This window comes from Capra hircus (genome assembly GCF_001704415.2).
Source record: "Capra hircus breed San Clemente chromosome X unlocalized genomic scaffold, ASM170441v1, whole genome shotgun sequence".
Classification (NCBI taxonomy): Eukaryota; Metazoa; Chordata; class Mammalia; order Artiodactyla; family Bovidae; genus Capra; species Capra hircus.
This window is the reverse complement of record NW_017189516.1, coordinates 65,594,966-65,609,074: the sequence shown is the minus strand read 5'-3', so window position 1 is coordinate 65,609,074 and position 14,109 is coordinate 65,594,966. Positions and strand designations below refer to the sequence as shown.

Below are 14,109 nucleotides of genomic sequence, written 5' to 3'. Positions count from 1 at the left end.
CCTAAGGAACAGGTGTATTGCTTGTCGTTGTTGAGGTTTTGTCTTTTATCCCTATGCCTACTTTCATTTTGGGCTTTCTGGGTGGCTGCTGCTGCTGCGGCTGCTGCTGCAGCTGCTGCTGCTGAGTCACTTCAGTCGTGTCCGACTCTGTGCGACCCCATAGACGGCAGCCCCCCAGGCTCCCCCGTCCCTGGGATTCTCCAGGCAAGAACACTGGAGGGGGCTGCCTCTAGTGGTATAAAGAAGTGACCTGCCAGTTCAGGAGACTAAGAGACGCGTATTTGATGCCTGGGTCAGGAAGATCCCCTGGAGGCGGGCGTGGCAACCCACTCCAGTGTTCTTGACTGGAGAATCCCACAGACAGAGGAGCCTGGAGGCTGCAGTCCACGGGATCTCAAAAAGTTGGACACGACTGAGGTGACTTAGCACACATTGAGTCTGTGGTAGCATTTAGGTCTGTAAAAACCATGTTCGGACCTGAATTTATAAAATTTGTGTTGCTAAAAAATGCTCATCATTATGTGAGCCTTCAACAAATAACTTGAAAGATCAGGGGTCAGACTTGTTGTTGACTAGCTCAGTCGTGTCCGACTCTCTGTGACCCCATGAACTGCAGCACCCCAGGCCTCCCTGTCCATCACCAACTCCCAGAGCTTGCTCAAACTCATGTCTGTCAAGTCAGTGATGCCATCCAATCATCTTATCCTCTGTCGCCTCTATCTTCTCCTGCCTTCAATCCCTCCCACCATCAGGGTCTTTCCTAAGGAGTCAGCTCTTTGCATCAGGTGGCCAAAGGATTGGAGCTTCAGCTTCAGCATCGGTCCTTCCAATGAATATTCAGGACTGATTTCCTTTAGGATGGATGGGTTTAATCTCCTTGCAGATCAAACACCGGCACAGTCCAACAAATAAGAGGTCGGTGGCTTTGGATTTTTTTTTAGACAGGACATGAAGATCTGGGCTTAAAGCTCAACATTCAGAAAACTAAGATCATGGCATCCAGTCCCGTCACTTCATGGCAAATAGATGGGGAAACAGTGGAAACAGTGTCAGACTTTATTTTGGATGGACAGGGAGGCCTGGCATGCTGCGATTCATGGGGTCGCAAAGAGTCGGACACGACTGAGCGACTGAACTGAACTGAACTGAAAATCACTGCAGATGGTGACTGCAACCATGAAATTAAAAGACGCTTACTCCTTGGAAGGAAAGTTATGACCAACCTAGATAACACATTGAAAAGCAGAGACATTACTGTGTCAACAAAGGTCTGTCCACTCAAAGTTATGGTTTTTCCAGTGGGCATGTATGGATGTGAGAGTTGGACTATAAAGAAAGCTGAGTGCTGAAGAATTGACGCTTTTGAACTGTGGTGTTGGAGAAGACTCTTGAGAGTCCCTTGGACTGCAAGGAGATCCAGCCGTTCCATCCTAAAGGGGATCAGTCCTGGATGTTCATTGGAAGGACTGATGTTGAAGCTGAAACTCCTGTCCTTTGGCCACCTGATGCGAAGAGCTGACTCATTGGAAAAGAACCTGATGCTGGGAAAGATTGAGGGCAGGAAGAGAAGGGGACAACAGAGGATGAGATGGTTGGATGGCATCACCGACTCAGTGGACATGACTTTGAGTGAACTCCAGGAGTTGGTGATGGACAGGGAGGCCTGGGGTGCTGCAGTCCATGGGGTTGCAAAGAGTCAGACACGACTGAGCGGCGGAACTGAACTGAAGACCCGGGAGTTTGGTTGGGTGAGGTCGCACAGCCTCTGAGTGGTCCCTGCCGGGTCCCCTCTGCTGTGTATTTATCTCCTCACCTAGGAGCCTCCTCACTAAGCTGGGAGGTCCCCTGCGCTGGTCCTGGGGACGGGACGAGGTGGTGTTTGGCATCCCTCTGGGGAGCCACTTGACCGGATTGGCAGTGGTGTGCATGGCGAGGTGAATTCCAGTTCCAGGGGTGAATTCCAGGCAGAGGCTCTGGAGTGGGGGTTCCCTCTGTGGCTCCCCTGTGGTCCCCGCATCTCAGGCCTCAGCCCGGCTATCTTCCTCCGGGCGGGGCCCCCAGCCCCCCCCCGTACCCCCGACTCCGTGGTCTCCCCCGTGAGCGTTCCCTCCTGCCCATCACGGCGCTCTTTGCTTCTCCCCACAGAGGAATCGCCAGGCGTGATCCCGGGGATCGTGGGTGCCGTCGTGGTGGCCTTGGGAGGAGCCATCTCCAGCTTCATCGCCTACCAGAAGAAGAAGCTGTGTTTCAAAGAGAACGGTGAGGCCACCGCCACCTCCTTTCCGGGGGGTCTGGGTACCGTATATTAAAAAATGCTAAAACAGAAGCAGAGCTCTGGTTGGCACAAACCACGGGGACGGTGACTGAGGGTCCCTAACACGGCTAGAAAACCGGGATCTGACTGCACCGCTTCGATTTGGGCGCTTCCTGCTTCTAGCCGTGTGAGCTTGTGCAAGTTACTAACCATGCCACTTGGGAAGGTTTTTATGTAACGAGGACAGGAGAGGTGATGGTCTGTGCTTTAGGCTTCTGGTGATGCTCGTGACGTTGTGTGTGAGAGTTTGGACGGGTTGCCTGGCAGAGAGTGCGGAAGTAACGTTGTCTCTTGTGATGCGTTCATTGTTAACTGACGTTTGCAGCCACTCTCCTCCACTTGCTAGCCCCCACCTGGTGGCTCAGCTGGTAAAGAATCCGCCTGCAACAATGCTGGAGACCTGGGTTCGATCCCTGGGTGGGGACGATCCCCGGGAGAAGGGAATGGCAACCCACTCCAGTATTCTTGCATGGAGAATCCCCCTCCTCCTCTGTCCATGGGGTCACAGAGAATCGGACACGACCGAGGGACTCACACACCTCGTCGTCTTTAGGATAACAGCCATAGCCGTGGGGCCACCATATTACAACCCACGGGAATTACAGCGGAAACACCAGGCAAGTGGTTCCCTTTTTGCTGGAACCTGGGACCGGGGGATACTCAAAATAGTTGGACGGCCCAGACAGTTTGTAGGCGGAATGTGGAGAATGCTGCCGTCAGCAATGTGGTGATGGGACCTCCGTCAATGGGCATTTGGGCCCTTGTCCTCAAGTCTTGTTAACTTGGGATTTGTGTTGACGTCAGCAAACTCTACTACTTTGAACACAACTGACCTTTGTGTGTCTCTGCAAGGCGGTTGTCTAGGTCTTGCTTTCAGAACCACTAGAGGATCGGGTTGTGATACGGTTTGTGGGAGGCCACGTGGGCCCTCTTCCTGGGAGGAGACTTGAGGTATTTGAGCGTCTCATCCTATGTAAGATCCTGAGTCCTTACTGGGCCGTCTGCCTGCTGATGTTGTCTGCCTAAGGGCCTGCTTCCTGAGGGATCTTGGGACATTCCCAAGGAGACTTGAGTTGATGCTGATGGAGAGGGAAAGTCAGCCCCGAGGGTTGGAGTCTGACCCTCCATCTTGCAGCATTTCAGGCCCACAGACACGGTTTGCAGCCCGAAATTGACAGTCCGACGCGGGCGTTTGGATGCGGAAATCTAAACTAAGCGGCTCTTTTTATAGCCCTCTGTTCGCCAGAGGAGGGTAAGGGTTGCCTGATGGCATCTTATTTCCCATGTGGGTGTGGGTGCCTTCCATCTGGCCACTCTCAGGAGGGTGTGCTAGACTGGCAGAAGGGTGAGCATCCAGCAATGCCCAAATGGACAGATGACCGAGTTCCAGCAGATACTCGTAAAACATTTGCAATTAGAATCTAGGCGAGGCTAGAGGGAACACAAGCCGAATATATAGATATGTATTTTTTTCTTTTGTTTCTCCTAAAACAAGCAAAAAGAGCTTCAAAGAGGAAGCCTTCGATGGAAGGAAATCAGTGTTTCCTCTCCCTTTTTAATTTTATTTGGCTGTTCGAGGTCTTAGTTTGGCACGTGGGATCTAATTCCCTGGTCAGGGATTGAACCCAGGCGCCCTGCCTTGGGAGGGCAGGGTCTTGGCCACAGGACCACCAGGGAAATCCCAGTGTCTCTCTTTCGAGTACATTTTCCCCTTGTCTGAAAGATGCTTAAACTCAGAGCTTGGCACTCAAGCCCGGAGACGAGGAAGGCGCTCGACAGGGAAAGTGAGCACCCGGGTACCAGCCCCAGGATTTTCTGAAAAAACCGGAATGTGTGTGGGCGACTGGCACACACACATTCTCATATGAACAGCAGAATCAGATGCAGAGCGGTGAGGAGTCTTTCTGGCTCGGTGGGTAAGACGCTCCGCGTGGAACACAGGCGTTCCAAAACGAGTTTAGTGCCTGTCGTCAAGTTTCGTGTTTTGATGAACCGAGATGGTACAGAAACGTCGAAACCTGGTCCATCAGGCGCGGGAAGACCCCAGGGGGCCCTTTTTCGGCGTGCTCTGCGCACGGGGCCGTTCTGTGAGAGTCGTCTTTTCTGGGCTGTTTCTTGTGAGACGTGCGGAACCCACGTGGAGCTGTGAGTGTGTGGAGTTTCCGGTTCGGGAGGACGTGGCTACCGCGGCGGGCCCCGGCGTGTGGCTGTGTTGTCGCTGGACGTGGTGGGTGGCTGACGGCTCGTGTGCTCACGGCGCATCTCCTGGCTGCTCCCTCGGTGCCCCTGGGGGCAGGGGATTCTGGAGGCTTGGGTGACAGTGAGCCATGGGCACGCGCCCTCCCATTCTCCCCTCTTGTCCTGGCCTCCTGCTTCCAGCCTTCCTCTGTCTGCCTCCCGATCCGTCCTGTCTTCTTTCTCTTCCTTGCTTCCTTTCTGTCTCTCCTTTTCTCCCTTCCTCTTGGTCTTTCTTCCTTTTTCTTTCTTTCTTTTCCTGCCGCCCCGCCACCGTCCCCTTCCCCCTTAACCCCAGCATCCACTCCAGCGATACTGTTGCCGTATCAGCCCGGCTCCTTAACTTCTGAGCCCAGCAGACGGACGTATCTCTTAACAGCTTGCTGCTGCCTGCACCCGTGGGCTCTTGCACCCAAAGCCAGGCTCTCAGATATTTATCTCTGATTGATTTTGGTTTTCTTTTTATTTATTTTTTCATTGTCCTTTTCCGCTCTTCCTTTGCAGATGAGTCGAAAATCTAGGGCACGCGTGGAGAGCCCCGGGCAGGGGCGTGGAGATGATCCTTTCTGATCCGCATCTGTCTTGAAAAGCAAACCTGTCTGCCCCCTTTTTTTTTCCCCCTCCTTGCTACCAAGACGTTTCCCCAGGGACGTTTCTCCCTGACCCCTCAGGCCGTACTGTGACGTCTCAATGTTTTCTGCCTTGTCGAAGCACAGAAGCTTGGGATGCTGTATTCGAAGGCGCACTTTGCCTTCAGAGAAGTGAAAACAAATGCAGACGTGGTCCCTTTTAAAGTGGGAACCGACGCACACAAACGGGGCTGGGGGGCTTCCGTGAACAAAACCAGCTTTGCCAGTCACCTTCCATCCTTGCCCGTTGGGTGGACCATCCTGTCTGCAGAGACCCCCCCTCCCCTCCCTGGGGCAAAGCCAGCCCTAAGGCATAGGATATGGCCTTTCACACTAATGATGGAATTTGTAACTTTCTGACTCCATAGCCCCTGGATTTTTACAGCCCATTACCATGAAGTGGTTTTTTTTTCCCTAGCTCTTGCTCTAATTGGTTTTTGCCAATTATGTGAATTTCACAGTTCTCAGCGAAAAAAGGAGAACCCGCATGCTTACGAACAACCTGAAAATCTCACCATCTTCAATTGCTTTTTTGCTTTAATTCCTTTTAATTGGAAGGTAATCGCTTTACACGGGGATGTTGGTGTCTGCTGTACAGCAGCGTGACTCAGCCGTATGTATACTTATATTGCCTCCCTCTTGAGCCTCCGTCACACCCTCCCCTTAACCTCCTTCCCAACCCCGACTTAAAATTTCTGAGAATGTCAGTGCAGAAGTAAACGATGGACAGGGTCTGTGACCGCCTAGAATTCGTGCATGCTTGCACCCCTCCGTAAACATGGAGGTCAACGCCAGATCTTTCTTTCCCTTTTTTGCATCAGACCATCTCCTTCTTGCGTGTAAATACGAGTTTTCTTTCTCCAGCCTCATGCTGAGGGTCAGGGTCGTGTCCCTTCCCAGGGTGGTACAGCCGGTACTGGTCTGGAAGCTGAGTTGCACGATTTGGGATTAGGAACGGGAGGTGGCTTGAGAAGCCCGCAACAGGCTGTCTCAACGCTCTTCTCGTGGGCCCGTCACCCTCCACCAGTCACCGTGATGGCTTTGACCCTGGTCACTTCTGCGGCCGTCTGTGTCTTTGAAGGGAGTATTCTCGGTTTTGAGGAAATGAAGCCTGCGTCTTGGTTAGCATGCTTACATGCTCAGTTATGTCCAGCTCTTTGTGACCTCAGCAGCTGTAACCCACCAGGCTCCTCTGTCCATGGGATTCTCCAGGCGGAAATACTGGAGTGGGTTGCCTTGTCCTCCTCCAGGGGATCTTCCTGACCCAGGGATCGAACCCTGTATTGTGAGTAGACTCTTTAACATCTGAGCCACCAGGGAAGCCCTATCCAGCCCCTAAATATCCCTGCATTTCATTCGACTGAAACGAGCTTTATTGCTATTATTTCCATTCACTTTCTTCCATCTTAACTTTTTAAAATAGTGTATTTTTAGTTGGAGGATAGTTGCCTTACAATACTGTGTTGCTCTCTGCCGTACATCAACAAGGAGTTCCCCGGGGGCTCCGAGGTTAAAGTGTCTGCCTGTAATGTGGGAGACCTGGGTTCGATCCCTGGGTAGGGAAGATCCCCCTGGAGGAGGGAAATGGTAACCCACTCCAGTATTCTTGCCTGGAGAGTCCCATGGACGGAGGAGCCTGGTAGGCCGTCCATGGGGTCGCAGTGAGTCGGCCTCGACTGAGCGACTAACGTTATATGCGTTAATATACGAGAGTTACCTTTCTCTGTCTGACTTAGTTCACTCTGTATAGCAGAGCTCATCCACCTCGTTTGAACCGACTCCGATGCAAATAAATGCGTTTTGACTGGGAACATCGTGTGTTTTTTTGTTGGTTCACTTTGCATTTTATCGAAGCGTCGTTGATTGACAGCGTGGTGTTGGTTGCTGCTGTATGGCAGAGCGAGCCAGTCACCTGTGCGTTCCTCTGTGATATTTTATTTTCTGGTGCCGCTTTATCCCACGATATTCAGTAGATGCTCCCTGGGCTCTGTAGGAAGACCTTGCTCTTCATTCATGCTGTATAGAAGAGTTGGCGTCGGCTGATGCCTCAGACTCCCAGGCTGGCTGTCCCTGCTCCATCCCCTCTCCCTCCCGTATTTTGAATTCTGTCTCCTCACACTTGAATTCTGAGCAAAGGATGCTATGCTCACAGATCCTTTCTGGGGACGGTTGGGGGACAGGCGGGAAGTGTGTTGACCCTCTTGGCGTCGATGTGTGTTTGAGAAATCGAGGAATAGAAATTTGGAAATAAAAAGGCCGACGCAGAACAGCAAAGGAGCAAAGAGGCAGGAACCCCAGCGAGGGGCCGTTCACACCCTGATGACCGGGCGGTTCCTCTGCTTTCCGGGAGGGGCAGGAACCCCAGCGAGGGCCCTTCACACCCTGATGACCAGGGCGGTTCCTCTGCTTTCCGGGAGGGGCAGGAACCCCAGCGAGGGCCCTTCACACCCTGATGACCAGGGCGGTTCCTCTGCTTTCCGGGAGGGGCAGGAACCCCAGCGAGGGCCCTTCACACCCTGATGACCAGGGCGGTTCCTCTGCTTTCCGGGAGGGGCAGGAACCCCAGCGAGGGGCCCTTCACAGCCTGATGACCAGGCGGTTCCTCTGCTTTCCGGGAGGGGCAGGAACCCCAGCGAGGGGCCCTTCACAGCCTGATGACCGGGCGGTTCCTCTGCTTTCCGGGAGGGGCTGGGTGGGCAGCTGAGTGGGTCGATGCCGATTCAGCCTGGGAATGATGACAGGGTGCTTTGTCTCTGTATTCACTGCCGCCCCCTGCCCCCACTCGGGCGCGTTTTCTTCTTGCTTTCAGCCGAAGAAGGCGAGGTGAATATGGAGAGCCATCGCGCCAAGGCTGAGCCAGCAGGTGAGACAGGGTGGGAGCGTTATCCCTCATCGTCACCGACTGTCATCCCCACCTGCATCCCCTCCGTGGCTATCTCCCCTCTTCCAACCGCTGCCCTGCCCGCCCACTCAGAGGGGGTTGGCAGTGGAGAGGCCTTGAAAAGAAAAAGAAAAAAAAAAAAAACACGTTCTTGTGTCTTTGTCCTCTGCAGTTCAACAGACTCTTCTGGAGAAATAAAGACGTTTGGCAGCCAAGTAACCGCAGCGGATCGCGAGCTTGCCTGCCGAGCCGCTCCAGAGATGGGCTGGAGGAGCAGAGATGACCCCCTGGGACCTCGCCCCGGCTTGTCCGTGCCTTCGCTCCAGCTGGATTCCTCGTTTCACCGCTGGGATGCTTTATTCCCCAGTCCCCTCTCCACCACGTCCCCATCCGCCGGTCTGGGCGGATGAAACTTGACTTGTGGTGAGTTTTCCATCCACCGGGGGGAAAATCACACTCGCCTTCTCCACGACCCCGAGGGGGCTTTCCCGTGAGTACAGGGAACGTCCGACCGACCGATCGCCAAGGCCCATCCAAGTTGCCAAGTTCCCAACCATCATCGTTCAAACGCCACCAAGCTTCCCCGAACGGAAACTCTGGACCGTTTACAAACTGCCTGTAAATGGAATGCATCTGAAACCATTGACTCTTTAACGAAGTGGGCGTTAAGCCTCAAGCAAGTTTCCTCAAAAATTCTTTCATTTCTCGTGAAAATTTTTTTTTCCCCACACCAGACTAATAAAAAAGAAATTTAGAAATCAAGTCCTATTTACCTAAATGTCTTGCCGGGAGGTGCCTTTTAGAGGAGGCTGTTGGAAATTTAGTGAAGCTAGTGACGCGGCTTTTCTGTAAGACAGACGTCGCCCTAAGCACTAGCTCGCATTTCTGGCACTTGCTTTCGTCTCTTCCTTCCCTTCTTTGCTCACAGTGGTGGTGGTGCTTTACTTGCTAAGTCCTGTCTGACTCTTTGCGGCCCCGTGGACTGTAGCCCGCCAGGCTCCTCTGTCCGTGGGATTTCGCAGGGAAGAGTCCCAGAGTGGGTTGCCGTTTCCTCCTCCAGTTGATGACGTTGTGGGGAAAATATTTGTTAGCAGCCCTTCTGCCCTGCATCAGATTCTTTCCTGTCTCTTCCTTGTAGGTAAATGCCAGGAATTTGTTTTTTTATGATCTTTATAACACATTTATCAGCCTCCACGGGAGAGCTTGGTTTAACTGCGGGGCGGCGGGGTGGCGGGGGGGGGTGGGGGGCACACTGTTTAGTGAGAGACAGTCACCTATATTTTCTAACATCTTAAGTGTGGGCTGAGTGCTTGCTCTTCTCTGGGCTATTAGCAATGACTTCTCTGCCTTTGAAAGCAGTTCCTCCACTCACAGCAACGCACACGCCACACGGCTTCCAACATGCAGGCTTTCCTGTGTTGAGCTGGCCAAAACGTTCGTTTGGCTTTCAGTAAAAATAAAAGACACATTGTTCGTTTTCGTCCACAGCTCTAGCGAGCAACGTGTTCGTTGAACGAACCTTTTGGCCAACCCCATACAAAGGCTTCGCTTGGGGTTTTGTGTTGATCTCGGAAAGCGTGCAAGCCTTGATTTTGCAGACGGGCTGGACCCCACCCATAGACTTCCCTCTCCAGAAATAGGAGGTTGTTTCCCTGATTTTCTCAAAGCGCAGACCTGCTCGCGTAAAGCGCTTAGGGTAGTTATCCAGGGTAGCAGCATTTACCTGAGTGAAGACGTAATCTCATTACTGATAATCGTGTGAAGAACTGTTGAGAGCCTCATGTCAGTCACCGTGGATTCAAAGGTATGATGTCAGCACCCCTGTGTGGGCAGCCCTCACAAACCACCCGACCTGGGGAGCAGCTGCCGTCAAGGTATGGCCTGGTCACTCTGTCGTGTCTGACTCTCTGCCACCCCACGGACTGCAGCCCCACCAGGCTCCTCAGTCCATGGTATTCTCCAGGCAAGAATCCTGGAGTGGGTTTTGCCGTTTCCTTCTCCGTCCAAAAGTTCCTTTGGGTTTTTCTGAAACATCTCACGAAAAGCTCAGAACTGACTTTTTGGCCAACCCCATCTCGGTCATGAATTCTGGGTCTTTCCTGCTTGGAAGCTCAGAGAGACTTTTATGAGTTGTTTTGTGGGGTGGTTTGCAACTGAGCCATCTCCTTATTGAAGGCTCAACACCACTCTCTCCACGAGCCCTCCTCCCGTCGTTGAAAAGCATTGGGAGTTTCCTTCTCAAGGTGTTACCGCAGATCGCCACCTGTCTATTGAACTTGCTTTGTCTTGGACGCTATGATAATTTTTGCATATATGAAAAGATTTTTTAAAATGAAGATTTGAGTATTTCTCATATCCATTCATCGCTTCATACGACAAATACCTGTGGCCTCAGGTGTGTACAGGGGTGCTCGTGACATCTGGGTTCTACAGGACAGAACAGAAATGTCTTCACTCAGTGGAAGGGGTCGACCAGTTGTCAAGAGCTGAGGGCTGGCTGAGTCAGTGTGCTCAGGTCCTCTTGCTAACGCGTTCAGGTCACCCGGTTAACAGAGGGAGCAGAGAGTGTCAACATTCACCCTCGATGAGTCATCAGAGCCCGTGCTCTGACTTGCTTTATAAAAAGAAAAAATGTGCAAAGTCTCTTTGTAACTCTGTGAATAATGTCGACACTTTTATAAGCATCGCAATCATAGTATAAGCATAAACGTCTCATTAAACAACAGACTAGTGAAGGGGTTAAGTATACCAAATTGTGACTCATTCCTAAATCTATACACGTAAGAAAGAAGTCAACTAGGCTTTTATTATGGACAAGGTGTATGTACATGGTTGTAAACTTAGCTCAATTTCTTGTTCACATTAAAGTAAATAGGACTTTAGCAAAGGTGGGGCCTTTGGAAAAATTGAGTTTAAATTGGGTGGTTTGATGATTTAAATGCTTGGCATAATGATTGCTTTAAAGAATCATTTTGGAACTCCTGTATAAAGAAATCACAGTCCAACAAGTTTTGAAATCAATATCAACATTTTTATTTAAGTGAGAACACACCAGCAAAGGATTTGTTACAAGTCTTGGTCATAATGGATTTGATCAACCCATGTAAACTGTGGTCAATTTTCTGCTGTGAGATACTGTAGTGAATAGCTTTGGAAGCACAGGTTTGTGGCTCCGTGGAAGTACAGGGTATGTGTTGCATTAATGCCTGAAGTTGGCTTTGTGAGGGGGAATAAAAAAAGCATGTGTATATTTAATTTTTATGGACATTGCCCAAACAGCCGCTCTAGAGGGTCTGCAAATTCACGATACACCCTAGTGAGGTCAGATTTGTTTCCTCCCTGCCAAGCAAGCTCTCCAATGGGTGCCCGTCTCTGAGTTGAAGAATGATATCACATCAACTGTGTTTATGTTGTATTTGCCTTAACACAAATCTGAGGTTCAGAATCTGTGTGTGGGAGACCCACTGAGAGTCTGTTTTTGAAGGAAATGAATATGCTGTTTGCCTGTGTGTGTTATTGGTCCTTTTATTATTGATTTGTAGGAACTCTTCACGTATTAAAGATATGAGTTGCCATAAGTAGCAAATGTGGTTCTCCACTTTATGCTTCACCTTTGAACTCTGAAATGATATTTTTTCCCCACTCACATTTATTATTTTTGTGTAGTGACCTTAGTTAAAGTTTCTGGGCTTGTCACACCTAGAAAAAGCATCAACCATTCTGATGTTAGGGCTTCCCAGGTGACGCTAGCGGTAAAGAACCCACTTGCCAATGCAGGAGACATAAGAGACCCGGGTTTGATCCCTGGGTCGGGAAGATCCCCTGGAGGAGCAGATGGCAGCCCACCCCAGTATTCTTGCCTGGAGACTCCCATGGACAGAGGAGCCTGGTGGGCTACAGTCCATGGGGTCACAAAAAGTTGGACATGAGTGGAGTGACTTAGCATGCACGCATACTGATATTATTTACAAAACAAAACAAAAAATCCCCTTGTGTTGTCTTCTAAAAGTTTTCACAGTTTTTTAATTAAAATATACTTTGAGTAGAATATTTTATCCCCTAGGAATGCATTTTTATCAAGGTGATGAGGAAGAGATCCCTTGATATGTAGTTGTTTTTTTTAAGCCGTCTTGGGATAATCCCACTATTCCCAAACCATTTATTGAATAAGCCATGTTTTCCCCCACGGATTTGAAATGCAGTTTACATCATCCAATAAATTCCTGGACATGCAGAGGAGGAATGATTTTTGTTTGCTTGTTTCTCTCCTCTTGGATCCTTTACAGAAAAGGTTGGTAACACCCGCTTGAAGACATAAAATACCTCCAACTGCGCCTTGCAGGGAGTCAGGCACGGTGACACCTGTGTCAGCTATTTTTGCACCGGCTTTCCATCCAGGAAAGCCACCAGCTTAGATGCTAAAAAGCCAGCTGCAGTGCAGAAGACCCGGGTTCGATCCCTGGGTCAGGAAGATCCCCTGGAGGAGGGCATGGCAACCCACGCCAGTGTCCTTGCCTGGAGCATCCCGTGGACGGAGGAGCCTGGCGGGCTACAGTCCATGGGGGTCGCACAGAGCAACTCACACTTCCATCCGCGAGGATTTCCTACGAGTCCTGTCTCAGCTCCACGCTTTCCTCTCCTGCCGCCCACACCGAGAACCGGTCCCTGCATCCGTCATTCTCTTGCTTGCGAGATTCCCCAGGAATGGCCAGATGCACGATTGTGCATTCATGGGCCGGCTCAGCCCTGGGCTGAAGCAGGTCCTCCCAGGGGCCAAGGGCCACCTGCCGATGAATCTCCCGCTCTAATCAAACGTCACCCTAGGCCCCTGTCCCTCCTTATGACCCACCTTCTCCTGGGCACGCCCTGAGCTCTAGTTGCAGCAAGTTAATCTGGGGATGTCCCCCCTGCCCACGTCACACCCTGGCGGCTCCTGGGAGCTCCCTGACGTACCCCGTCTACGTCAGCGGGCTTCCGAGTACTGGGTTCAGGGGTGCTAGCACATGAGGAAGTCCCGGAACCTCCTGGCATACACAGCACCTTCCCCCTTAACCCAGCAAATCTTTCCCATCGGAGACCCTGTGCTTCCTCCGGGCCAGCCTGGAGGGGGCTCGCAGCAGATGCATTTGCTTTTTTTTTTGTTTTAAATTCCACCTGCTGTCTCCCTTCCCAGCCCACTTCATGGGGCCCGGCGCTGCTCTGTGCACCCCTCGGTGAATGTGGGTCTTCCCCAGACATCCTCCGGGTGGGACAGTGGTGGGTGGGAGCATGGGGGGGCGGTCCTCCCTGCCACGTGGTGCCAGGCCCAACCTCGAAGGCAGAGAGGGCTTGTCGGTCTCCCGTCTGATGGCTTTCGCAGTGTCGTCCAAGCACGGCCTCTCTGGTTCGAAACAATTTCTTCTGAAGCCCGGAGGATGCTCCAGGCAAGACTACTGAAGCCCGGAGGATGCTCCAGGCAAGACTACTGAAGCCCGGAGGATGCTCCAGGCAAGACTACTGAAGCCCGGAGGATGCTCCAGGCAATACTGGAGTGGGTTGCCATGGCCTCCTCCAGGGGAATCTTCCCCACCCAGGGATCGAACCCAGGTCTCTTATATATGTTTCCTGCGTTGCCAGGCGGGTGGCTCAGATGGTAAAGTGTCTGCCTGCAATGTGGGAGACCTGGGTTCGATCCCTGGGTGTCGGGAAGATCTCCTGGAGGAGGCAATGGCAACCCACTCCAGTAGGCTTGCCTAGAAAATCCCATGGACGGAGGAACCTGGCGGGCTACAGTCCACAGGGTCACAAAGAGTCGGACGCGACTGAACGACTTCACTTCACTTCCACCAGGGAAGCCGGGCGGGGCAGAGCAGTTAATTCTTTCCCAAATCACTGGTCCGAGACCCATTGAGTCACTCTTTCAAGGTAACGAAACACAGTGAAAGCCGTGTTCGTCTCATCTGATGCCTGCACTTTGACTTGAAAATCCTCAAAATTCTCTGCCTCTCCGTGAGCGCTAGAGTACCTCGCTTTGTGTTCCCAGAGTCACTCTGAAAGAGAGCGAATTTTTT

At 51.7% G+C, this 14,109-nt stretch overlaps 1 protein-coding gene across 1 annotated transcript in view; it reads left to right on the top strand.

Annotated features, from left to right (window-relative positions):
• CD99 (CD99 molecule) overlaps positions 1-11,640 on the top strand; it is a 33,657-nt gene extending 22,017 nt beyond the window's left edge. Inside the window, exons 8-10 of the mRNA XM_018043745.1 lie at positions 2,146-2,259; positions 7,988-8,041; positions 8,232-11,640. Coding sequence (XP_017899234.1) covers positions 2,146-2,259; positions 7,988-8,041; positions 8,232-8,257 — 194 coding nt within the window. The 3' untranslated portion in view covers positions 8,258-11,640. The remainder of the gene's footprint in view (positions 1-2,145; positions 2,260-7,987; positions 8,042-8,231) is intronic.
• The last annotated feature ends 2,469 nt before the right edge of the window (positions 11,641-14,109 follow it).